General features: G+C 38.4%; 2 protein-coding genes across 57 annotated transcripts in view; one reads left to right on the forward strand and one right to left on the reverse strand.

The window, feature by feature from the left end:
• The window catches only part of LOC127853073 (uncharacterized), a 31276-nt gene extending 26629 nt beyond the window's left edge, over nucleotides 1-4647 (forward strand). For all 7 annotated transcript variants that reach the window (XM_052387202.1, XM_052387198.1, XM_052387200.1 and 4 more), the window contains one exon: nucleotides 3487-4647. In XM_052387202.1, the coding sequence (XP_052243162.1) occupies nucleotides 3487-4568 (1082 nt within the window). In that variant the 3' untranslated portion in view covers nucleotides 4569-4647. The remainder of the gene's footprint in view (nucleotides 1-3486) is intronic.
• Nucleotides 4648-5078: 431 nt separating this feature from the next.
• LOC127853075 (F-box only protein 3-like) overlaps nucleotides 5079-27432 on the reverse strand; it is a 30040-nt gene continuing 7686 nt past the window's right edge. For 3 of the 50 annotated variants that reach the window (XM_052387210.1, XM_052387211.1, XM_052387206.1), the window contains 11 exons: nucleotides 26367-26518; nucleotides 25616-25736; nucleotides 24879-24939; nucleotides 24553-24736; nucleotides 22352-22436; nucleotides 21991-22107; nucleotides 18528-18643; nucleotides 16900-17013; nucleotides 11450-11627; nucleotides 7728-9375; nucleotides 5079-7654 (listed from right to left, as the gene is read on the reverse strand). In XM_052387210.1, coding sequence (XP_052243170.1) covers nucleotide 9375; nucleotides 11450-11627; nucleotides 16900-17013; nucleotides 18528-18643; nucleotides 21991-22107; nucleotides 22352-22436; nucleotides 24553-24736; nucleotides 24879-24939; nucleotides 25616-25736; nucleotides 26367-26518 — 1129 coding nt within the window. In that variant the 3' untranslated portion in view covers nucleotides 5079-7654; nucleotides 7728-9374. Of the gene's footprint in view, nucleotides 7655-7680; nucleotides 9376-11449; nucleotides 11628-16899; nucleotides 17014-18527; nucleotides 18644-21990; nucleotides 22108-22351; nucleotides 22437-24552; nucleotides 24737-24878; nucleotides 24940-25615; nucleotides 25737-26366; nucleotides 26519-27432 lie in introns of all 50 variants that reach the window. The other 47 variants (XM_052387237.1, XM_052387235.1, XM_052387232.1 and 44 more) reach the window with 47 other exon arrangements.

Genomic DNA, 27432 nt, shown 5'->3' on the forward strand with positions numbered 1-27432 from the left:
ACCAGGGAAGATTGGAGGGGCGGTTTCTGGCATACTAGTACACTAAGACATGACCAGGGGAGAGGGTAGGGGTGGTTTCTGGCATACTAGAGTACACTAAGACATGACCAGGGGAGAGGGGATGGGTGGTTTCTGGCATACTAGTACACTAAGAAAGGGCCAGGGGAGAGTGAAGGGGCGGTTTCTGGAATACTAGTTCACAAAGACATGACCAGGGGAGAGGGGAGGGGTGGTTTCTGGCATACTAGTACACTAAGACATGACCAGGGGAGAGGTGAGGGGTGGTTTCTGGCATACTGGTACACTAAGACATGACCAGGGGAGAGGGGAGGGGTGGTTTCTGGCATACTAGAACACTAAGAAAGAACCAGGGGAGGGGTGGTTTCTGGCATACTAGTACACTAAGACATGACCAGGGGAGAGGGGAGCGGTGGTTTCTGGCATATTAGTACACTAAGACATGACCATGGGAGAGGGGAGGGGTGGTTTCTGGCATACTAGTACTCTAAGAAAGGACCAGGGAAGAGGGGAGGGGTGGTTTCTGGCATACTAGTACACTAAGACGGGACGAGGGGAGATGGGAGGGGCGATTTCTGGCATACTTGTACACTAAGACATAACCAGGGGAGATGGGAGGGGCGGTTTCCGTTATACTAGTACACTAAGACATGACCAGGGGTGAGGGGAGGGTTGGATTCTGGCATACTAGTACACGAAGACAGGACCAGGGGAGCTGGAAGGGGCGGTTTCTGGCATACTTGTACACTAAGACATGACCAGGGGGAGAGGGGATGGGTGGTTTCTGGCATACTAGTACACTAAGACAGGACCAGGGGAGATTGGAGTGGTGGTTTTTGGCATACTAGTACACTAAGACAGAACCAGGGTAGATTGGAGGGGCGGTTTCTGGCATACTTGTACACTAAGACATGACCAGGGGGAGAGGGTAGGGGTGGTTTCTGGCATACTAGTACACTAAGACATGACCAGGGGAGAGGGGGGGGCGGTTTCTGGCATACTAGTACACTATGACAGGACCAGGGGTGATTGAAGTGGCGGTTTCTGGCATACTTGTTCACTAAAACATGACCAGGATACAGGGGAGGGGTGGTTTTTTGCATAATAGTACACTAAGACGGGACGAGGCGAAATGGGAGGGGCGGTATCTGGCACACTAGTACACTAAGACGGGACCAGGGGAGATGGGAGGGGAGGTTTCTGGCATTCTAGTACACAAAGACAGGACCAGGGGAGATGGGAGAGGCGGTTTCTGGCATACTAGTACACTAAGAAATAACCAGGGGAGATGGGAGGGGCGGCTTCTGGCATACCAGTACACTAAGAAAGGATCTGGGGAGATGGGACGGGCAGTTTCTGGCATACTAGTACACTAAGACAGGACCGGGGGAAATGTAAGTGGCGGTTTCTGGCATACTTGTTCACTAAAACATGACCAGGGTAGAGGGGAGGGGTGGTGTTTGCATACGAGTACACTAAGACGGAACGAGGCGAAATGGGAGGGGCGGTTTCTGGCACACAAGTACACTAAGACGGGACCAGGGGAGATGGGAGGGGCGGTTTCTGGCATACTAGTACACTAAGAAAGAACCAGGGGAGATGGGAGGGGCGGCTTCTGGCATACCAGTACACTAAGAAAGGACCTGGGGAGATGGGACGGGCAGTTTATGGCATACTAGTACACTAAGACAGGACCAGGGGAGATGGGACGGGCAGTTTCTTGCATACTAGTACACTAAGACATGACCAGAGCTGAGGGTAGGGGCGGTTTCTGGCATACTAGTACACTAAGACATGACCAGGGGAGAGGGTAGGGGCGGTTTCTGGCATACCAGTACACTAAGACAGACTGCGATTGTAGAGAACGAACACGGGTAATATACTTTCGGTAATATAGACTCCTGGGCCATGTGGACAGGCTACTGAGAGGAGTTCGTACTAAATGCTACATGCCAAAATCTGTGAAAAAGGCCCCTTTAAGGCAATATTAGGGCGACAACATTTTTTGAAGACCACAGGGTAAGCCCTCCCCTAGGAGGAAATACTCAAAGCGTATTATACATGTACGCAGCAACCATACTAGTAATCCCGCACAAAATTCGTGCTACCAACACTCACGCTGAGAGGCCGAGTAAAATATCCAATCATCATAATTATTCACGACTGTAGTATGCCATCATTCGGGCTTTTTTTGTTTCAGTTTCAATAATGAATTATTAATATATTAAAATCAAACAATGCAAGCAACATTGGTTTATTTCATCCCTTTAGAATACTGCATAATATTGTCTCTGTTATTCAAAGCACGCGTCACACCGAACAATACACTTGCAACTATCTGCTTATGGTATGAAAAGACATAATTTAATTGCCACAAAACTCGGTTTCTAACATCTTTATGAAACGTAAGATAGATAAAGGCGTGAAAATGTAAATGCCGTCAGACTTGCTTTTTTTCAAATGAAGTTTACAATCGAAAAAGAACTTGTATCTGTTCTTGGCTCAACCGAGAACAACGTGCGGAACTTGCTCAAAACATTGATCCCGTGACATCATGGCCGAGTTCGAAACTGAATAACGTGGGATCAAAAACTAAATCACTATTTCATATTCAAGAAAAAGCGTGGAAACACTATAGATCTCATGTATTGTCCAATCTTCGTGAAACTTGCTTAAAACATTAGCCCCGATTGAATAAGAGCCAAGTCCGACAATTGTTCCGTTCCGAAAGGAAAATGTTGCCGCTTTCAGTTTCCTTATACAACCATAGAAAAACAGTGACCCAAGAGGTCACATTTATTGTCGAATCTTCACGAAACTTCCTCAGAACATTTATGCCAATAATATAAATTCGAAACTTAAGCTCGAAACTACGTACATGTAGCACGGGGTAAAAATCTAAGTAACTATTTAAAATTAATCAAATCAAAGAAAAAACTTGTGAACACTCACATTTCAGATCTTGAAACTGGGTCAAAATATCTGGTATTATATCTCGATCGAGTTCGAAACTGGGTAACGTTTGGTCAAAAACGAGATCACTACGTTAAATTAATAAACAACTTGTGGAAGCTCTAAAGGCCATATTTATTTCCAAATCTCCATTAAACATTTGTCTCGATGATATCTCGGTCGATTTTACAACTGGGTAACGTGGTATCACTAGGTAACTGGGTCAAAATGTTATTATTTAAGTCGTGAAACATCGCAAACGCTGATCTATTTAGTACCTTTGCTTGTAAGGTTAGCGACATGTGTGAACCTGATGCCAACTTGATGCTTATTTATTTTGATAAAAATTACGATTGACATTGCATGTAAGAATGAACACCTCAAACACGTGTAAATACTTAAGCACAATAAACGGCAGAACTGTGCGTACATAATTCGCAAGTGTCAGTAAAGACTGTACATGTACAATTAAGATATGTTAAATGTGGTGTTTAAGAAATATTTATGATGTTTCAGACGGCTTACGGCTGATGAAGATGGCCATGCTAGCTAGGTCGAAACTGAAATCCACGAAGAAAATCCAGATCAAGTCCGAATCCATTCTAAGCGATATGCTGAATGCGTACAGAGAGGACGAGGTGTTAGAAACTCACCGAATTGTCGTCTGCTTCCAGGATGACCTCACCATGGAAATTCCCACTGGTTCAGTGTTCGTGATGTTTTGGAACGAAGCCTTCCGGAAGCATTTTACGGGAAACCACCACCTGGTTCCGGTGCTGGACCCCAGTGCCGGGGAGGACTTGTTCCAGATATTTGGCCGGGTGCTAGTACACGGGCTGGTGCAGGAGAACTACGTTCCGCTGCGCTTCTCTCCAGCCTGCCTCGCCTTCGTGCTGGCCAACGCTTGTAGTGACCAGCTGAGTATCAGCTCGTTCTACCAGGTCATGTCCAAGACGGAGCGCGAGATCCTGCTGGCGGCCCTCGCCGAGGCGAAGCTGAACCTGCACAACCTCTCCCCTCGCATCGACCGCAGCCTCAAGACCGTGCTCGCCAGCTACGGATGCAAGAGAACCCCCTACTCATACGAACTGGACAGCCATGTGCCAGGCATCGCCCGAAGCTTTTTGCTGCACCAGCCCTACTGGGCGCTCTGCCAAATTCAGGAGGTCTTTTGCCAATCAGACATGAACATTTCCGGGCTTCTCGAGGACGACATTATCACACTATATAAGGTGTTATCACCAGACGTGACGTCACTCCTACACCGCACAGTGTACATATATTCAACAGATGGAGACAGTCGCAAATCAGAAGAGAGAGTCAAAGACATGTTTGAAGAATACTTACATAAAATTTCACTGTGTGATTTGAGCAAACTCCTTCAGTATTGGTGCGGCTACGATTGTCTGTGCGTAAGCGAGTTTTCTGTAAAATTCATGAACGATAGGCCAGCTAAGAGTGCGTTTGAACCAAGACTTTCAACTCTACTCTTACCGTCTGCTTGTACTTCCGTTTCAGAATTGAGCGCTTACCTCGATTCACAAATGTCGTCTGCAAATGTTTCTGAAACAGGAAGTAACTGGGAGTATACGTTCTGACGATCAAATATATGGAAACGTGCTTGTTTATGCAACTTTTTTTTTGAAAACTGGACACCTTATGATACGGGTTAGTGATTATGTATGTGTATTGTGTATGCCTTAAAGAACCGTGAGGACACTGCATAATTGTGTACACTTATACCAGCAGAACACAATTCTGTGGGGTGCCGTGCATATGGACCGAAGTTGTATGCATATTGAATATAATTGCATCTATTCATTTAAATATTACTGATTTGTGAAACGCATAGAATATGTACCAATATTGATTAACGAATATGCACAACTGCCACTAGTATGTTTTGTGCTTTTAAAACACAGTATCTCTATTTCAATCGATTTTCAAGATTAATGCACAAAACATTTGTACTGAAGTGTTGTCCTTCTGTCCCTCTGTTCAAATATGTGTCTACATTTACAATATATATGTATTTCAGACACAACTATTGTTAAATTGTACATGTATAAACACTCTAATAATCTGAAAAATGTACGAAAACGCTAGAGGATATGCATACTTTTATTTAATATCATTAACAATCCATACCATACATTCTTTCCATAGCAATTAATGAACAAATCATGAATGTTATATAACATGAACTTCGATGCATGTTTGATCATCAGTGACACATGCTTCACAGAGCAATATCTTGTGTTAAAACAATTTATCTATGGCTTGAATCGGATTTATTTAGATTTTAATATCAATTACCGGTAGTTGAATTCAACACACATGCAACTAATATTACCAAAAAAAATATACATATACAAACAAGAGGGCCAAGATGGCCCTAGTTCGCTCACCTGAGAGGAGTCAGTTCATTCAATCTTTACCAAATGTCAAACTTTACCTAGATATTGTCGAGACAAACATCCTGGTCAAATTTCATCATTATTGAACCAAAACTCCGGCGCATGGAGTGTTTTTGTTTTTGTAAGATTTGATCTGGTTACCTATATTTCAGTTGACCCCCCCCTAACCAAACATCAAACTTTGCTTACAAAAATAAATATTATGACCAAGATTCATAAAATCTGAAAGAAAATTGTGACCTCTAGAGTGTTTACAAGGATTTTATATAATATAATGAAAATTTGGACAATCTAAGGGCAATAATTATGGCATTAAGTATGTGATTTTGCTCATTATCAAACTTGACTGAGATCTTTCAGCAACTTTGATAAAGAATCCTTGAGAAATGTGAATGCTAGAGTGTTTACAAACCAAATGTGGACGGATGGATGGACGGCGGACAAAGACCAGTCATAAAACCTCACCTGAGCAATCAGGTGAGTAAAAAAGTGTGTTTCATTGATCTGAGCCATTTTCCGACTTGTCCGAGAAATCAATAAAACCAATGTATTGACTAAGTTTCACGATGATTAGGCAAAAAATGTGACTTCTATAGTGTTCGATCACAAGGTTTCTCTCTAGTCACATAAGGAAAACTGCCCCACCCCCCTAGCAGCCATGTTTTTTGACCGATCGGGACCATTTGCGAACTCATCTGAGATATATATATAAAACCAATCTTTTCACCAAGTTTCATGATGATTGGGCAAATAATGTGACTTCTAGAGTGTTCACAAGCTTTTTTTACTAAATAAATATAAGAAAACTGCCCCCCCCCACCAGCCATGTTATTCAACGGACTGGAACCATTTTCGAACTTAACTCAGGTATCTAGGAAACAAAAGTTCTGACCAAATTTCATTAAGATTGGACCAAAAATGTGACTTCTAGAGTGTTCACATGTTTTCACTATATACATATAGAGAAAAATGCCCCGCCCACTGGCGGCCATGTTTTTTCACCCATCTGGACCATTATCGAACTTGTCAGAGATATCAATAAAACCAATGTTTTGACCAACTTTCATGATGATTGGGCCAAAATTGTGACTTCTAGAGTGTTAACAAGGTTTCTCTATAGCCAAATCAGGCCATTGGCAAATAATCAATTCCATACCCTTTTTCCAATCTGCTTCTCTTAGTCACCAATGAACTACATAACATGTTTTTATAGTAACTATAAGAGACAAAAACATTCCAAATAATGGCAGACATTCAGTAGAGAAGAAACACACAGAAGGCAAAACACATGACTTATATAATTAATGTACATTATGTTAATAAATAATATCTTCACCAACGAAGAGATACGTAACTCATAAGTCTGGCCAAAACTGTGTTTCTTAACATGTGATAATGAGGCTCCCTGGTCATACACAGGTGGGGAGGCCATGTCAATACAACAATAATAGAAAACATCGGATATATTAACATTGATTATATTTTGTAAATCTATTTCTGATAAAATGAAGAAAAAATAATACTATGAGAAACATAAATTTAAATCCACGGCACTCTGAAGGTGTGCACTATGGGAAGCAGTTAAACGAAGCCCAGTCAAATAACAAATATTGGAAAAGAAAATATGTAAACATATCTGTAAAAGTGTGCAATAATTTTACTAATTGAGCTGAATGTTCAGTAAAGAGAAGGCACAATATCAAGTAAGCAGGGATGAAGGTATACGTTAACACCATTTTCAGCAACTGTCTTCATTCCCTGGCTGTTTAAACATGTGGGTGATGTAACATGAGCTGAACAGAATGAACAAGAAGTGCACTGTGGTACCTGATATACCACCTGCACTGTGGTACCTGATATACCATCTGCAAGCCACAAGAAGTGCACTGTGGTACCTGATATACCACCTGCAAGAAGTCCACTGTGGTACCTGATATACCACCTGCAAGAAGTGCACTGTGGTACCTGATATACCACCTGCAATGAACAAGAAGTGCACTGTGGTACCTGATATACCACCTGCAAGAAGTGCACTGTGGTACCTGATAACCCACCTGCAAGAAGTGCACTGTGGTACCTGATATACCACCTGCAAGAAGTGCACTGTGGTACCTGATATACCACCTGCAAGAAGTGCACGGTGGTACCTGATATACCACCTGCAACAAGAAGTGCACTGTGGTACCTGATATACCACCTGCAAGAAGTGCACTGTGGTACCTGATATACCACCTGCAAGAAGTGCACTGTGGTACCTGATATACCACCTGCAACAAGAAGTGCACTGTGGTACCTGATATACCACCTGCAAGAAGTGCACTGTGGTACCTGATATATCACCTGCAAGAAGTGCACTGTGGTACCTGATATACCACCTGCAAGAAGTGCACTGTGGTACCTGATATATCACCTGCAAGAAGTGCACTGTGGTACCTGATATACCACCTGAACTGTGGTACCTGATATACCCCCTGCAAGAAGTGCACTGTTTACCTGATATACCACCTGCAACAAGTGCACTGTGGTACCTGATATACCACCTGCAAGCCACTTTATAGGAGGACATGAGCAGTTAAGCCTTAGCGACGGGACTCCTTTACCTCATATTATAGTTAAGATGTGCTCTTGACCATTAACATAATAAATAATCTTTTAGTAACAATGACCTTTACCCAACCAGCCCCAAATGCAATGCCCACCCCTCCTAGGTCTGCATTTATGCTGCCTTTCAACACAAAAATTGCCGGCTTAATTGCAGGTCAGAGATCTAGAACATGGCCAATGATCTCACACAATTACCTAATGCCAATGAGTGACATTGCAACTAAATACTTGTTAATGGAGGCAGTGAAATTGAGATGTTGCATGTTTACTTTCACCAGAGCATTACACCGACACCAACATTTGGTGGAGTTGTATAGTTCGGATGTTTTGGTGAATAGAAAGCTTAAGACTAATGAAGGGCAACAACTCTTAAAGTATTGAAGCAAGAGTTATGGCTTGTGTGAACTTGTTATCCCCTGAATGAGATTTACATACTTATTTAGTTTCAGATTGATACCTTATATAGTTTTAGAGATGTAAATCTAAAACTAAATACAACAAGATGTGTTTGTGAAACACTATGTGAAGCTCCATGAGATACACATGCATACCAAATATGAAGTTGCTATCTTCAATATTGCAAAAGTTATGGCAAATGTTAAAGTTTGACGATTTTGACCCATATATTTGACCTTTGACCTTGAAGGATGACCTTGACCTTTCACCACTGAAAATGTGCAGCTCCACGAGATACACATGCATGCCAAATATGAAGTTGCTATCTTCAATATTGCAAAAGTTATCGCAAATGTTAAAGTTTGACGCAAACAAACCAACAGACAGGGCAAAAACAATATGTACTCCCAGTATAGACTGGGGGGGGACATAAACATTAACAAAGGGCAATAACAAAACAATCTGGGAAAAATATAGATTAGTTTCAAATTGACAACTCTTTTCTTTCTTTTAATATTTAAATTTAAATACTTAGTATAAAAATAAACATAGGGCATGTTGTAATAGAATGTCTAAGTTGCGCATGGGGCATAATTTATTTTATTTTTAACCTAGAATGAAAACAAAAATCGCACATGCACAATTTTATATCACTAGAACCAATACTGAATGTTGTACGTTGAAAATTGTTGGAGAAAGCCTCTGGACAAGATTTGGTTTTAAGACAGACTGACTCACAGACAGATGTATGGACAGACAGACATCCAAAGCAATGCCTGCATTCCCCCTTTACTATGTATTGGGGGAGGGGAATAAATATCTGCTGTAACTATACATGTAGTCTCATGCAAGCACATTTGAGCAATTATAAGCAATATTGTTCATAGAAAGGCCGCGCTACTAATTGCTGCCAGGAGTGCTGCAGTGTTGTAGGGACCACCAGTACACTGGGCAGGTTGGAGAAACACGCAGAAGGCGGCAGTTACCTCTGAAAGTGAGTCAACAGCCACCAGATAAATACATAATACAATATATCACTTACATGTAACAGTATCATCTTCAATATGTAACTCACCAATATGGTTAAAAGATGAAGCTTTCCAACCAACCAACCAACATCAGTAAAGAAGAGAATCAAATACAAAAGTGCAGATTTTTAGTATTTTCCATGTTTAGACTTAATTACGACATACTAAGAATTGATGTATTTTCTCCATTTGTACTAAACATCTATTCATGCTGTAAAATATATCCCATACCATGCCCATGTTTATATCTTCCAACAATCTTAATCATATTTCCTTCACATCTTTTTTCACAAAACTGTATATATATATATGGGAGTATTTACAGGTATCAAGTACACACACATAAAGTGACATTCCTCTTTACAAATCTCTTGCACATAAATCTAGAACATGTCTACCACATGTATCAACCACATAGAACTCACATAAGTTTACCACATAGAACTCACATAAGTTTTCCACATAGAACTCACATAATTTTACCACATATAACTCACATAAGTTTTCCACATAGAACTCACAAAAGTTTACCGTATAGAACTCACATAAGATTACCACAGAGAATTCATATAAGTTTACAATATATAATGTACATGTATCTACCACATATTGTTCACACATGTATGAACCATACCACTAGCACACACGTATGAACCAAACCACTAGCACACACGTATGAACCATACCACTAGCACACATAAATGAACCATACCACTAGCACACATGTATGAACCATACCACGAGCACACATGTATGAACCATACCACTAGCACACATGTATGAACCATACCACTAGCACACATGTATGAACCATACAACTAGCACACACGTATGAACCATACCACTAGCACACATGTATGAACCATACCAGTAGCACACATGTTTGAACCATACCACTAGCATACATGTATGAACCATACCAGTTCCACACACGTATGAACCATACTACTAGCACACACGTATGAACCATACCACTAGCACACATGTATGAACCATACCACTAGCACACATGTATGAACCATACCACTAGCACACATGTATAAACCATACCACTAGTACACACGTATGAACCATACCACTAGCACACATGTATGAACCATACCAGTAGCACATACGTATGAACCATACCACTAGCACACACGTATGAACCATACCACTAGCACACACGTATGAACCAAACCACTAGCACACACGTATGAACCATACCACTAGCACACATGTATGAACCATACCACTAGCACACATGTATGAACCATACCAGTAGCACACATGTATGAACCATACCAGTAGCACACATGTATGAACCATACCACTAGCACACATGTATGAACCATACCACTAGCACACATGTATGAACCATACCACTAGCACACACGTATGAACCATACCACTAGCACACACGTATGAACCATACCACTAGCACACATGTATGAACCATACCAGTAGCACACATGTTTGAACCATACCACTAGCATACATGTATGAACCATACCAGTAGCACACACGTATGAACCATACCACAAGCACACACGTATGAACCATACCACTAGCACACATGTATGAACCATACCAGTAGCACATACGTATGAACCATACCACTAGCACACACGTATGAACCATACCACTAGCACACACGTATGAACAATATCAGTAGCACACATGTATGAACCATACCACTAGCACACATGTATGAACCATACCACTAGCACACACATATGAATCATATCAGTAGCACACATGTATGCACCATACCACTAGCACACACGTATGAACCATACCACTAGCACACACATATAACCATACCACTAGCACACATGTATGAACTGTACCACCAGCACACATATATGAACCATACCACTAGCACACATGTATGAACCATACCACTAGCACACATGTATGAACCATACCAGTAGCACACATGTATGAACCATACCACTAGCACACATATATAAACCATACCACTAGCACACATGTATGAACCATACCACTAGCACACATGTATGAACCATACCACTAGCACACATGTTCACCTACCAGCTGTCCTCATCAGAGACCGAGTCCCCCTCACCCATGTCAGCAGAGTGGAGGTGATAGGCAGGGCTGTGGTCTCCCTGTTGCAGCAAGGTGTCCATGTCAGAGGCAGTCACTGTTAACTCCTTCAATTGCATTGCTGTCATGTGGAATGGGGGGCACTCTACACGCATGGCTTCACCTGACACAACACCAGCAGCATCAACTCAGCTCTCTCACCATTGTGAGTATATGTCTTCATTAACATGTATTCATATCAGTATGAACTAGAGATTGGTCTAGATAGTGTTTGGGGCATAATTATGTCACTGTTTACATGACTGAGTTACATGAGCATGTTAACTGCAATTTACATGTAAATAATTTTCTATATCTTACATATCAACATGTCTACTATATCTTCTCCACATACAGCTACTGCATCTGCTACACATGTGTGTCTAAATTATCGTCTACTTATTAATCTACAAATACTTGTCTGCTTTATTGTCTACACATACCCATATGCTATGTATTTTGAACATACATGTCTGCTATCATCTATGTCCTACTTTACATACCGTAATTACTCTTAGTTTTCAGACAGTTTTCAAACACCCTCCTTTTAAGCCAAAATATTCTTTTTTTAACTATATTTATCTAACACCCAGATTTTTCCTTATAATTAATGTCTCTCAATTTTCTCTGTAATCTACCTGATTATGTTAATCCTTTGCTCAATGCACGAGTTTTTATAACAAGATGACAGTCATAAACCTGACAAATGTATTCTAGAAGTCAGTTGACCATTGTATTATTTTGGTAAAAGGGTTATAGACAATGCTATATTTGGTACCTACAAGTAACATGCTTTGTTTTGAATAATTACACCAACAACTGTATCATGGCAATTTAGGTAAGTTGTATTATCTGAAAATTAGTTTAAATTAATTATTCCCTTTCAACAATTTACTTACCTATGTCAATAAACCCTTTCTCAAAATGCTACATACAACAAATAGTTGTGTCACAACATATTTGCCGGTTTAAAACACAACAATTCCAGAGTGAGCAAAACAAATCAGAACAGTATATTTAAGTTGAAATTTCTTCATTTAAGTTCATACATATAGTATATCACATGCTAATATTTATGCTAGTTGGACAAAGTTTGTCCTAGGAGTACTACTGAAAGACAGTTTGTGTAAAACAGAACCAAACATAGATTTAAAATTTAAATCAAAATTATCTTGAAGTCACTAATATCAGGTATTAATGAAGTCACTTATATCAGGTATTTACATGCACATGTTATCAAAGAGTGATGTTACACACATAGAGAATAACAGGTTACTGCCTTATCCTTTTGTAATATATCAGGCAAGGCTTAGTATAAAATTAATTGCGAGGCTTGTTGAGCCCTTATTTTATTCGTGCAGAGCCTGATATATTACAGAACGATCAGGCAGCAATCTGTTTTTCTGTTTAGCATACCTCTTCGTCTCCCATTTTATGAGAAATAGTTAAAAATACTCGCTAAGATGCATTTTTTTATGGGAATTACTATGAATTTTTACATTTGATGTGTTAATAATGACATCATGAATACTTGCGCTTAATATTTGTAAAATATGTTTTTTGCTGTTTATGTTTCTTTATGAGTATAAAATAAATAACATCTTGGTATCGAATTGATTATCCTGTTGAATCTGATTCAATTTTAACAAAAATGATTACTTTATAGATTCCAATTATTATGAACAGAGGAGGTAATCACGTGATAGCCAAGATAGTCCATGCCGAGACATTTATTTTTTGCCGTTTTATACCCTTTATTACTTTTGTCTAATCTTTAAATGACGCTCACTTTCCAGCCATATCAGTAAACATGTGATAAGCGTTTATTTTGTATTTAAATTCGCTTTACATCTCGACTTTACTCCCCGCAAATTTTCTTTGTGGTGCTTTAATTAGGTCATCTTGCTAAGAAGATTTGCACCGAGTAAAGTCAAGATAGAGAGCGAATATCAACACGAAATAAACGCTAGTAACTTTCTTGCTGATATGGCTGGAAAGTGAGCGGCATTTATACAATAAAAACAGGTAATATAGGGTACAAAACGGCGAATAATACCTGCCTTGGCATGAACGTCGCCATCTTGACTATCACCTGATTACCCCCTCTGATGAACTACCTCTAAATATTGACTGATAACATCTTCCTGCTGAACTGACAAAAATATTAATATCAGGCAGATATCAGCGTAGCAGAATGATAAAGGAATATTCCATCCTAAAAGCAAAACACATTGTCAGCATAATTTTAAATATGTGTTTTGGGAATATGTGTGTGTATCTAAGTTTTCTCATGCAAAAAATAATCAGGTGTTCGGCAATTTGCAGAAATAACAATTTCTGTCAGCTATATCATCGGCATATGACTGCATCATTTTACTTGTAATGAAAACAAGAGCTGTCAGAGGACAGCGCGCTCGACTATTCGAGTGCTTGACATTATAACGTAAGCCATCATGGGGAAATTGTTCATATTCAATAATTTATTAGACGATCTTTCAAAAATAAAAAAAGGAAAAAAAAAAATTGTTTTTGGGGGGGGGGGGGGGTGGAGAGGGGGTATAATGTGGGGTGTGGTCATTTATTAGACGATCTTTCAAAATAAAAAAGGAGAAAAAAGAAAAAGAAACTTTTTTTTTTGGGGGGGGGGGGGTAGGGGGGTGAGAGGGGGGTATAATGTGGGGTGTGGTAATTTATTAGATGATGTTTAAAAAAAAAATGGGGGGGGGAGGTTGGGGGGGGGGGAAGGGATTCTGGGTAGGGGCATGGGGTATTGTTTGGGTGGACTCCATTGTGGTATTCAGGTAAGTGTTGTTTTGTCAAAGTAATAATAAAATGTGATCATAAATAAAGAAGTTATGGCAATTAAAGCAAAATGTTCAATTATCTAAGTGTAAAAGGGGCCATAATTATGTAAAAATGCTTGATACAGTGGTCTGCTCTTGTTTATAGGTTGGGGTCATGTTGGTAAACAAGTATGCAAAATATAAAAGCAATATGTCAAAGGATATAGGAAATATTTGGGGTAGTACGATAACTTTAACATAGATTTATCAATAATATGCATATTCTAAGTATAAAAGGGGCAATAATTATAACAAAATGCTTGATAGAGTTGTCTGCTCTTGTTTATAGGTTGGGGTGATGTTGGTAAACAAGTATGCAAAATATGAAAGCAATATATCAAGGGACAATGAAAATAAATGGGGTAGTACGAAAACTTTAACATTTGCTGCATATTCTAAGTGGAAAAGGGGCCATAATTATGACAAAATGCTTGATTGAGTTGTCTGCTCTTGTTTATAGGTTGGGGTCATGTTGGTAAACAAGTACGCAAAATATGAAAGCAATATGTCAAGGGACAATGAAAATAATTGGGGTAGTACGATAACTTTAACATTTGCATGCTAACTGCACGGCATGGAACGGCACGGCACGGACCGGAACGCCGACGTGAGTAGGATAGCTCCACTATATATATTTCATATATAATAGTCGAGCTAAAAACTAGATAAAATTTACAGGTGTTTAAAAATTAAGAAACATTCTAAAAATATTGCATTGATGTTGGGATACGGGTATGTAATGTGTATAGGGTTTAATCTTCTACAATATGTGTATACTACATCTGTTACACTTCACTTGCTCTTACATCTTATACCCATACCTGTCTATACTGTGTCTTCTTCACATACCTGTCTACTGTGTCATCTATAAATACCTTTATACTACCGGGGGTATGTCTCCTACACATGCATGTAACTACATCTGTTTCACTTTAATGTTTACTACATCTTCTATACATACCTGTCTACTATGTCTTCTGAATACATCTGTCTACTATGCTATTTATAAACAAGAGGGCCTGAAAGGCCCAAAGTCGCTCACCTGAGATAACAAGATATTATTGGGACAAATCTTCTGACCAAGTTTTACGAAGATCGGAAAATAAATGTGGCCTCTAGAGTGTTAACAAGGTTTTACTATAGCCATATAAGGAAAAATGCCCCGACCCCTGGCAGCCATGTTTTTCAACCAACCGGCATCATTTTTGAACTCGTCCAAGATATTATCGCGATGAAACTTCTGACCAAGTTTCATGTAGATCGGACATTAAATGGGGCCTCTAGATTGTTAACAAGATTTTACTATAGCCATATAAGGAAAAATGCCTTGCCCCTTGGAAGCCATTTTTTTCAAGCAAACATAATTATTTTCAAACGCATCCAAGATATCATTGAGACCAATCTTCTGACCAAATTTCATGAAGATTGGACAATAAATGTGGCCTCTAGAGTGTTAACAAGGTTTTACTATAGCCATATAAGGAAAAATGCCCCGCCCCTGGTGGCCATGTTTTTAAAGCAACCAAAACCATTTTCGAACTCATCCAAGATATCATTGGGACAAATCTTCTGACCAAGTTTCATGATGATCGGAAAATAAATGTGACCTCTATAGTGTTAACAAGGTTTTACTATAGCCATATTAGGAAAGTAGCCCCGCCCCCTAGGTGGCCATGTTTTTCAACCAACCGGCATCATTTTTGAACTCGTCAAAGATATTATTGGGATGAATCTTCTGACCAAGTTTCATGGAAATCAGACTATAAATGTGGCCTCTAGAGTGTTAACAAGATTTTACTATAGCCTTATATAGCCATATAAGGAAAAATGCCCCGCCCCTTGGCCATGTTTTTCAAACAAACGTAACCATTTTTCGAACTCATCCAAGATATCATTAAGACAAATCTTCTGACCATATTTCATCAAGATTGGACAATAAATGTGGCCTCTAGAGTGTTAACAAGATTTAACTATAGCCATATAAGGAAAAATGCCCCGCCCGCTGGCGGCCATGTTTTTCAACCAACCGGCATCATTGAACTCGTCTAAGATATTATTGGGATTAATCTTCTGACCAAGTTTCATGAAGATTGGAAATAAATGTGACCTCCAGAATGTTAACAAGATTTTACTATAGCCATATATAGCCATATAAGGGAAAATGCCCCGCTCCTTGGCAGCCATGTTTTTCAAGCAAAATTTACCATTTTCGAACTCATCCAAGATATCATTGAAACCAATCTTCTGACCAAATTTCATGAAGATTAGACAATAAATGTGGCCTCTAGAGAGTTAACAAGGCAAATGTTGACACCGCACAACGCACAACGGACGACGGACAAAAAGCGATCACAAAAGCTCACCATGAGCACGTTGTGCTCAGGTGAGCTAAAAACCGGTCTACTATGTTATCTATACATCCTGTCTACTAGGTTTACATATACTTGTCAGTCATTTCTTCCCAACATAACTGTCTACTAGGTTTTCACATGCTTTATGACCAATACAATGACATCCAGCAAACCTATCACCTGTCATAAACCAAACACATACCTGTTGTGAGGTTCCTGAACATGAAGTGTCCGTGCATAGTTCCATGAAGCGTATTAAATGTTGTGCAGCTGATCCAGAAATACTTGGAGCCTGGCTTCATGACAGGAAACTCCCCTGAATATAACCACAACAGAGCAATATATTGATACATGAATCTTCATGACTACATGGGTTGGTTACATTACAATTAATGTATACATGCACCATCTTATTTCATACTAATGTTTGATCATCAAGGTTACAACCAAGAGAGTGGTTCAAACTTGGAGAATTATTGATAATGCAACAAATAATAACTGGCAATGTTCAGCAATGACACATATAAAGGGCAATCATATTTGGAACTCTGATTGCGAGGTATGGGTACATCAGTCTGTCCTATTCTATCCTGTTTACAAGGTATGGGTACATCAGTCTGTCCTATTCTATCCTGTTTACAACATATGGGTACATCAGTCTGTCCTATTCTATCCTGTTTACAAGGTATGGGTACATCAGTCTGTCCTATTCTATCCTGTTTACAAGGTATGGGTACATCAGTCTGTCCTATTCTATCCTGTTTACAACGTATGGGTACATCAGTCTGTCCTATTCTATCCTGTTTACAAGGTATGGGTACATCAGTCTGTCCTATTCTATCCTGTTTACAAGGTATGGGTACATCAGTCTGTCCTATTCTATCCTGTTTACAAGGTATGGGCACATCAGTCTGTCCTATTCTATCCTGTTTACAACGTATGGGTACATCAGTCTGTCCCATTCTATCCTGTTTACAACGTATGGGTACATTAGTCGGTCTGATTCAATCCTTGTTGAAAGTTGTAAAAGGTACATCAGTCTTCCCTATTTTATCCTGGTCACAAATTATGGGTACATTAAACATATGGCATGGTATTTAACAAGCATGCACTTTCATTAATCTATAAAAATGGCAAACATAGTAAAACAGTGGACATATCAGGTCTATTCTTTGCCCTATTCAATTCTGGTTGTAACAAGAGCAGTCAGAAGACAGTGCGCTCGACTTTTCAAGTGCTTGACAGTATAACGTAAGCCATCATGGAGGGGGGGGGGGGTATAATGTGGGTGTGTGGTCATTTGATAGATGATCTTTCAAAAATAAGGGAAAAAAAATGTTTGTTTTTTTGTTTTTTTGGGGGGTGGGGCATGGGGGATAGTTTGGGTGGAGTGCATTGTGGTATGTCAGGTAAGTGTTGTTTTGTCAAAGTATGAATTAAATGTGATCATAAATAAAGAAGTTATGGCAATTTAAGCAAAATGTTCAATTATCTAAGTATAAAAGGGGCCATAATTATGTAAAAATGCTTGATACAGTGGTCTGCTCTTGTTTATAGGTTGGGGTCATGTTGGTAAACAAGTATGCAAAATATAAAAGCAATATGTCAAAGGACATAGGAAATATTTGGGGTAGTACACAAACTTTAACATTTGCACGCTAACGCTAACGGGAACGCCGATGCCGGGGTGAGTAGGATAGCTCCACTATTTATATTTCATATATAATAGTCGAGCTAAAAATGTACAGATTTTATTTAATTAACCCTATTCAAACCTCAGAACACTCTTTTTTTACATGAGTGGACCTGACCCCAGTAGAGTGCACATACCTACAACCCCCTCGCCGTTGACTGTCTCTGTGCTGCCGTCTCCATTGGTGATGACCCAGTGACGGGTCACCAGGCGACATGACAGGCTGCTGGGGACATCAGGGGCCATCTCCATTCTGACAACAGAACACATACAGGCTTGTAAGAGATATGTTACAACAAGATGACCATTGGTCACTCACCAAATTCAATTAGAACCTGCACTAATAAGACACTAAATAAACCCAAATGTAGGAGTGTCACCATATTAAGTAACATATAGAATTGAACAACAGCTGTGTTTGTGAAACACAAACCTCCTTACTGCATTTATTTTTGACAAAGTTACAGAAAAGTGTTATTTTAGAAAAGTATTAAGAACAAGGTTTGCAACTTCTTCAAAAATCAATTTATCAAAACAAATGTTGAACTTTATCTTCAAGTTATGTAGTTGGACTCAAACACCAAATATAAGGTCAGTTACTGAAAGAGGTTTGGAAAAAAAAAATCGAGACTCACACACACACAAAATCAGTTCAAAATCTGCAAGAGTTTTTGAAAAAGTCCAGAAAACTGTTATTCTAAAGAAAATTACAAGGCCCATAATTATTGGGGGCGTAAACACTTACAGACAGGATGTGCTGAGTCCATTGTACTTACAGTTACTTTTACAAATTTGATGGTCACCCAAAGATCATCTATGTAGATTTTTTTGGACATCAAATCATCAGATTTTGGAAAGAAGAATTTTACTACATGGATAAAGCCATGTACCAGAAACCATATTTTAACAAATAATTTTTTTCCAAAGACTTATGGCACACTGTCAACCAAGAAACATACCTAGTCAACTACTGCGAAATCTGGTAATCAGTTACTTTGAAGACTTAGGAGGTTTTCTATTAATCCATACAAGGACATGATGTCTTTAAGCTCTAACCTGAGTTCAGGGACACCAATAATTAAAGAACTGACGTGGTATAAACTTTTTCCCGACTTGACCAAGATTTAAATTTAGCCTTAATATTGTCAGAATAAACATTCTGCCCAGGTTTCATCAATACTGAGTCATAAATGTGGCTTTACTAGTATTTAATTTTTTTCAAGATTTGACCTGGTGACTTAGTTTGTTGATGCACTTGATCTAGATTCAAAACTTGGCCTAAATATTGTCAAGATAGATATTTTATCAAGCTTTAATAATAAATGTGCCCCTTGAGTGGTAAAATTTTGTTATAATATTTGACTTGTTGACCCAGTTTCCAGACACAATGACCCAGATTCAATTTGTTCCAGATATTCTAAAGATGAACATTCTAACCATGTTTCAACGAGATTGTGTCATACTTGTATCCTATACAGTGGTACTAGCTTTTTATAAGATTTGACCTGGTGACCTAGTTTTTTAAAACATGTGATTCAGATTCAAATCAGCCTAGCCATTGCAACAATGAACATTTAGACCAAGTTTCATCAGATTGAGCCATATATTTGGCCTCAAGAGTGGTCACAACAGGTGTTTCTAAAATTTGACCTCACAACCTAGTTTGTGCTTGCACATGACCCAGATTCAAACTCAGCCTAAAAATGTCAAGATAAATATTTGAAATAAGTTTCATCAAAGTTTGATCAAATGGAGTCATAAATTTTGCCTCTAGAGCAATAACAAGCATTTTCTAAATAATTTGTGACCTAGTTTTTTAATGCAAGTTACGCAGCTTTAAACAATGCATATATATTATATAGAGATATGGTTTTACCCACAAAAAATAAATAAAGGTCAATAAAGCCATACATTTAAAAGAAGGAGTTATGGTTCTTGTACGCTGCTATTCGTCTGAAAGTCTTCTGTCATTAAATATAGTTTAGTTGCAATCACATTAATGCCTTTTGAGTAATGATCTACGCAATGTAGGTGAACAATGTGATAGGGCTCTGTAAAGAAAATACCAAGGGCAATAACCCAAAACACACTGAAGAAATAGAGGATATTTGTTAATGTCAGTGTAAGATCTTTTGTTATTTCACGAGTGATCATGGAAAATATATTTTCACGATTGGCGCAATCTTTCACTGACATGAACAAATTTTCTGTTTCTTTTATGCCCATTTTTCAAGAAAATAATTAACAACTGTTTCCCTTTCGCTGAAAAGTTACCCTTTTTCCCGTGGCATGCCTCAATATATTTCAATACACAAAATGACGTGTTTGTTATACCAGCGAAATTCTCCGGTAAAACTCTTTTACAATGTAAATAAACGATGAAAAAAAGCATCAAATAAAAAGAAAATTTGTTGGATTTGATGGAATGTTGATTTTAACAAGCAAGTACTTGTTAAGTGGATCAAATAAGGGAAGTAAATCTTGATATGATAATCTAACAAGAGCACCGCATAATGGTGCCACGCTATGCTACGGGTGCAGTTTTGAATAAATGAAAGCTTGTCAGAATTAAAAAAAAAAAATTTGGTCACAGTGACCTTGACCTTTGACCTAGTGACCCAAAAATGGTGGCGTGTAGAACTCATCAAGGTGCATCTACATATGAAGTTTCAAAGTTGTAGGTGGAAGCAATTTTATTTTAGAGCCAATGTTCAAAACCTTAACAAAATGTCTCCGAAAACGCCGAGCTAAAAACAGAAAAATGTTTCCGAAAATTTGTTATTTTCACCGGGGAAAATAACAATTTGTTTATTTTCATTGCTGTTATTTCACTGCAGAAATGTCATATTTTATCATTAGGTATAAAAGAAAGAGATATGTTCTATGTTGATCTTCATTAAACTTCATCATAATAGCTTCAATAGTAATATAATTACAGAGTAAACAAGAAAACTAAACAAGAGGGCCATGATGGCCATGAACAGCTAACCTGAGTTCACTGACACCAATTGCTGAGGACTTGACCAGGGTATCTAGTTTTTTTACCATACTTGTCCCAGATTCTTACATGAACTTCATATTGTCAAGATAAACATTCTGGCAATATGTCATCAAGACTGAGTCATAAATGAGGCATTAGAATGGTAACAAGGCTTTTAAAGATTTGCCCCTCATTTTATTAGACCATGTTTGAGATTGCGTTTAATACATACACAATGCAAAGTGAAAATTCAGCTGCACAAGCAGGACAGACACCCCATGCGGATCTTTATTATGGTAAGGGACCGTTTGCAAAACAGTGAGACACACAACAACTGGACTGTCTACAACACACACAAATTAATTAAACTGATTAAACTGCCTTAGAATGGGCAATCCAAAGCATTCAGGGTGTAAACCAGTTATAAGGAACTCAAAACCTCACATATAGGCCAAATATTCAGAAGATAATGATTTAAGGCTTACCACCGGTACATTAACTGATGTGTCAACATTAACCAAGTATTTTCTATACGATATTGATGTTTCAATGAATATGATAACATTTCTGAAATGCAGGCAGTTACAAAGAGATCATGTGGGTTGCCTGGCTTTACATACATAATTCTGTAGATGAAGAAGTTTGTATTGGGTCTGGACAGGGCAGGTACGAACATGCTGGTAGGCTTAACTGTTATACCGTGAGAGGTGACTACACTGCTGGGCTCATGGCAGAACCTGGAAACCAAGTGAACACATTATGATTAATTTAAAACACATTGTCCACATCATTAACATCTTAATTACCTTTGTGATGTTTCACATTTATATTAACCTATCAAGTCAACAGAAAATATATATGTATTTAAGATCTTAAAAACACACATTGCTCATGAAATAGCTGTAAGCTCCATAGGTTAATACATGGTACATTTGTTAACATGCCTTTATGATATTATCCTTTATCATGAATACATCTTACCTAAAGATGTGTTCATCTTGTAGAAAGTATTGCTTCTGTGTCAGTTCCTCTGCATAGCTGCACAGCCAGTCTTTGAATGAGACATCTGAAGTTGTGAAACCATAATCAGTCTGGCTATTCATACTTTTGACAGTGGTAACCATAATCAGTCTGGCTATTCATACTTCTGACAATGGTAACCTTAATCAGTTAGGCTATTTACGCTTCTCACAGTGGCAACCATAATCAGTCAGGCTATTCACGCTTCTCAAAGTGGCAACCATAATCAGTCAGGATATTCTTGCTTCTGACAGTGACAACCATACTCAGTCAAGCTATTCATACTTCTGACAGTGACAACCATAATCAGTCAGGATATTCTTGCTTCTGACAGTGACAACCATACTCAGTCAAGCTATTCATACTTCTGACAGTGACAACCATAATCAGTCAGGATATTCTTGCTTCTGACAGTGACAACCATACTCAGTCAAGCTATTCATACTTCTGACAGTGACAACCATACTCAGTCAAGCTATTCATACTTCTGACAGTGGCAACCATACTCAGTCAAGCTATTCATACTTCTGACAGTGGCAACCATAATCAGTCAGGATATTCTTGCTTCTGACAGTGACAACCATACTCAGTCAAGCTATTCATACTTCTGACAGTGGCAACCATACTCAGTCAAGCTATTCATACTTCTGACAGTGGCAACCATAATCAGTCAGGATATTCTTGCTTCTGACAGTGACAACCATACTCAGTCAAGCTATTCATACTTCTGACAGTGACAACCATAATCAGTTAGGCTATTCATACTTATGACAGTGGTAGCCATAATCAGTTAGGCTATTCATGCTTCTGACAGTGGTAGCCATAATCAGTCAGGCTATTCATGCTTCTGACAGTGGTAGCCATAATCAGTTAGGCTATTCATGCTTCTGACAGTGGCAACCAAAATCAATCAGGATATTCATACTTCTGACAGTGGCAACCATAATCAGTCAGGTTATTCATGCTTCTGACAGTGGCAACCATAATCAGTCAGGCTACTCATACTTCTGACAATGGCAACCATAATCAGTCATTATATTCATGCTTCAGAAAGCGGCACACATAATAAATCAGGATATTCATGCTTCTGACAGTGGCAACCATAATCAGTCAGGATAGTCATACTTTGACAGTGGCAACCATAATCAGTCAGGCTATTCATGCTTCTGACAGTGGCAACCATAATCAGTTAGGCTATTCATGCTTCTGACAGTGGCAACCAAAATCAATCAGGATATTCATACTTCTGACAGTGGCAACCATAATCAGTCAGGTTATTAATGCTTCTGACAGTGGCAACCATAATCAGTCAGGCTACTCATACTTCTGACAATGGCAACCATAATTAGTCATGATATTCATGCTTCTGACAATGGCAACCATAATCAATCAGGATATTCATGCTTCTGACAGTGGCAACCATAATCAATCAGGATATTCATGCTTCTGACAGTGGCAACCATTATCAGTCAGGCTATTCATGCTTCTGACAATGGCAACCATAATCAGTTAGGAAATTCATACTTCTGACAGTGGCAACCATAATCAGTTAGGAAATTCATACTTCTGACAGTGGCAACCATAATCAGTCAGGCTATTCATACTTCTGGCAGCGGTAACCAGAATCAGTCAGGATATAAAAGCTTCTGACAATGGCAACTATAATCAGTCAGGCTATTCATGCTTCTGACAATGGCAACCATTATCAGTCACCTGATTCATACTTCTGACGGTGGCAACCATAATGAGTCAGGCTATTCATGCTTCTGACAATGGCAACCATAATCAGTCAGGCTATTCATACTTCTGACAATGGCAACCATTATCAGTCACGCGATTCATACTTCTGACGGTGGCAACCATAATGAGTCAGGCTATTTGTTCTTTTGACAATGGCAACCATAATCAGTTAGGAAATTCATACTTCTGACAGTGGCAACCATAATCAGTTAGGAAATTCATACTTCTGACAGTGGCAACCATATTCAGTCATGACCAATTTTAAAGTTTTCTGATGGACGGACGGACTGACTGACAGACAGACAGACAGACGGTCTGACGGACAGTTCATTAACTATATGCATACAAATCTCATACTTAATATTTATCTTGTAAAGTTTGATATAAATGACAAAAGACATTAATTATAACATGAACTGTACCCATTTCATAATAAGGTATAGACATCTGCCTTTGTTCTTCATAAGAGTAAAGTCCGTCTTGCACATAGAACACTGTTCCTCTCTTCAGCTGCTGGTAGTTGGTACAAGCTATTGCCTGGCCAGACCGCTCACCAGTAGTGTTCACAGAGAACCGCAGGCTGCCCTTGATGAATTCACCGCAATGCTGACAACACAAGGGGGAATCAATGAGGTCTACAACTAGCCTATGTCGTTAAAGACTTAAATACTAAGCATTTAGTATTCATGTAATTCTAATACCAACCCCCAAACACCACAACTTAATACTGCCTTATACATATACATACCTGAAGTGGGAGGAGAAACTCTGTTTCCAACAGCGTGTGAATGGTGACAGATCCAAGCAACCTGAAAAAAGGCAGCTAGGTATTAGGGTTGTTATTAAGACCAGGGCCCATATTTACTACAACCAGGCAGTTAAGTTAAAGGGTTGTTATAAAGACCAGGGCAGATATTTACTACATCCAGACAGATAAGAGTTAGAGTTGTTATAAAGACCAGGGCCCATATTTACTACAACCAGGCAGCTAAGTTTTAGGGTTGTCATCAAGACAACACTCGAAGTATTTACCATTATGCAAACATGAAATATTGCCCACTTATAAACTTTGCACAGAAATAAATGGGACAAACATTCTGACCAAATTTCATCAAGATTGGGCAATAAATCTGGCCCTTATAGAGTATTCACAAACTATGTCTTAATTAAAAAACAATGGACTGGCAGGAAATTCAAACTTCATCTGTAGGTCATGTAGGTCAACTCACATACCAAATATCAGGCAAATATCTGAAAGCCGGACAAAAAGACAGACAGACAGTGCAATTGCTATATGCCATCCTACTAGGGGCATAACAATATTTAGTCCTAAATTAGGATAAAAAAGCATATTGTTTCAACTTCACTTTACCTAATATTCATTGCATGACAATAAAGGTATAAGTTCAAAGAAATCTCTGATTAATATATCCCATTACATCATGTTCAGTCCAAATGTATTAGTATTTCTGCTACTCTGCCTACCCTCTACCAAGACGAGTGTGATCCTGACCATTGTGAATGCGGTATGATAACCGAAAATCTTCTGGTAATTGAAACGTAAACCGCTCTTCTTCTTTGTCAATGTCCTCTTCAGACAGTCCAACTGAAAGAATGCTTACATTGCAAACTATCTTTGTCAATTTTCTCTTCAGACAATCCAACTGAAAACAAGCAAATTCGTTGAATTTATATGCCCCGCCGATATGCTTCTAGACACAAAAGTGTTATATTTGACACTCAAAAAAGCAATTTTTCAAGATACAAAGGGCCATAACTCCGTTATTAACAAATGGTGTACAATGCCATTTGGCGTGCATCATCCTCTTATCCACATATATACTCATACCAAGTTTCAATGAAATCCGCCAAAGCACTTCCAAGATATGGCTCCGGACGGACGGAAAGACGGACAGACAGAAAGACGGACGGACAACGCCAAAACAATATCCCTCTGCCTATGGCGGGGGATAATAACAGAATGCTTACAATGTTAACTATCTTTGTCAAGTTATAACAAAACATTCCATAGCAATAGTATTGTTCGCTCCAATGTGATAAATTAAATGGTCAATTTTATTGATATATTTTGCATTTTTTTATCTTTTTACAGCAACTAACATAAGCAGTTTTTGTAAATATACAGTTGTGACAGACAGATAGGAAATGATAGCCAATTGAGATGATTTTTTAATTCTGATAAAACTGAAGTAATGTTTATTGAAAAATGTCTCACCATTAAGGCAATGGTGAAGCCTGCTACAGTTCTCCTTCAGAAATGCCTCGATCTGGTTCCAGGCTGTCTTGATGGCCACGTAGTTCTTGTACTTGCCAAAGTCACGGAACCAGTTGACAAAGTGTTCCCTCCAGGATAGACCATCGGGGCAACTAGAATACCATGGTGTTATTAACAAGGCAAGCTTTATGGTGTTTATATATATACAGCTTTATTGTAGAGATCTAAATGTGGGCTATGGGTAAAAATATTTTATGTGCATGTGTGTTTATACATTAATATTATGGCCATCAAATGTTAATTATTTATTTTATCACATGCTATACCCTGTTTCCAATGTAATACAACCATTACATATTTTTTTATATTACACATGTGTAATACAACATTTTTAAGTGTTTAGATTGGCTTAGTTTTTCGTTTATTGACCAATCGCATTTTGTTATTTTGCTTTGTAAAAGCCGAGGCATTCCAAATGACGTCAGGAAATGTAAACAGTATTCGAGATTTATCATTATGTTTGCGTAAATATTTATTTAATTTGCTCATTCAAAAGCATGTGATAAAACAGATCTGACACTCGTTGTCATATCATACCATATTTTATTAAACTCGTCCAGGAAATTCGTTAGTAAGCTCGCCAAAGGCTCGCTTACTAACAAAATTCCTGAACTCGTTTAATAAAATATGGTATGATATGACAACTCGTGCCAGATCCTATATATATTACAGAAATCAAAACATAACATACATTTTGATACAATGTAATGAAGGATGTTTTATTTCTGATGTTTGATATCAAGATTTCATGTGTCTCAATTATGTAAATGCAAGCACACATCAAAATTTTACTGATTTTCTAAACAAATACATTTGATAAAAAATGCTTTAACCTTTAACAGAGTATAGTAATACAAATTTAAAACCATTCAATACTGAAAAATGAAGGGTGAATGTCCATGATATCAATTTCTTTAAGTTTGATTTGTTTTTAAGTCATTAAAAATGTTTTATTATTATTTTTCTATTGTTAGTAACAGTGATATTTAACCACTCACCAAAAATA

Source organism: Dreissena polymorpha, chromosome 12 (genome assembly GCF_020536995.1).
Source record: "Dreissena polymorpha isolate Duluth1 chromosome 12, UMN_Dpol_1.0, whole genome shotgun sequence".
Lineage (NCBI taxonomy): Eukaryota > Metazoa > Mollusca > Bivalvia > Myida > Dreissenidae > Dreissena > Dreissena polymorpha.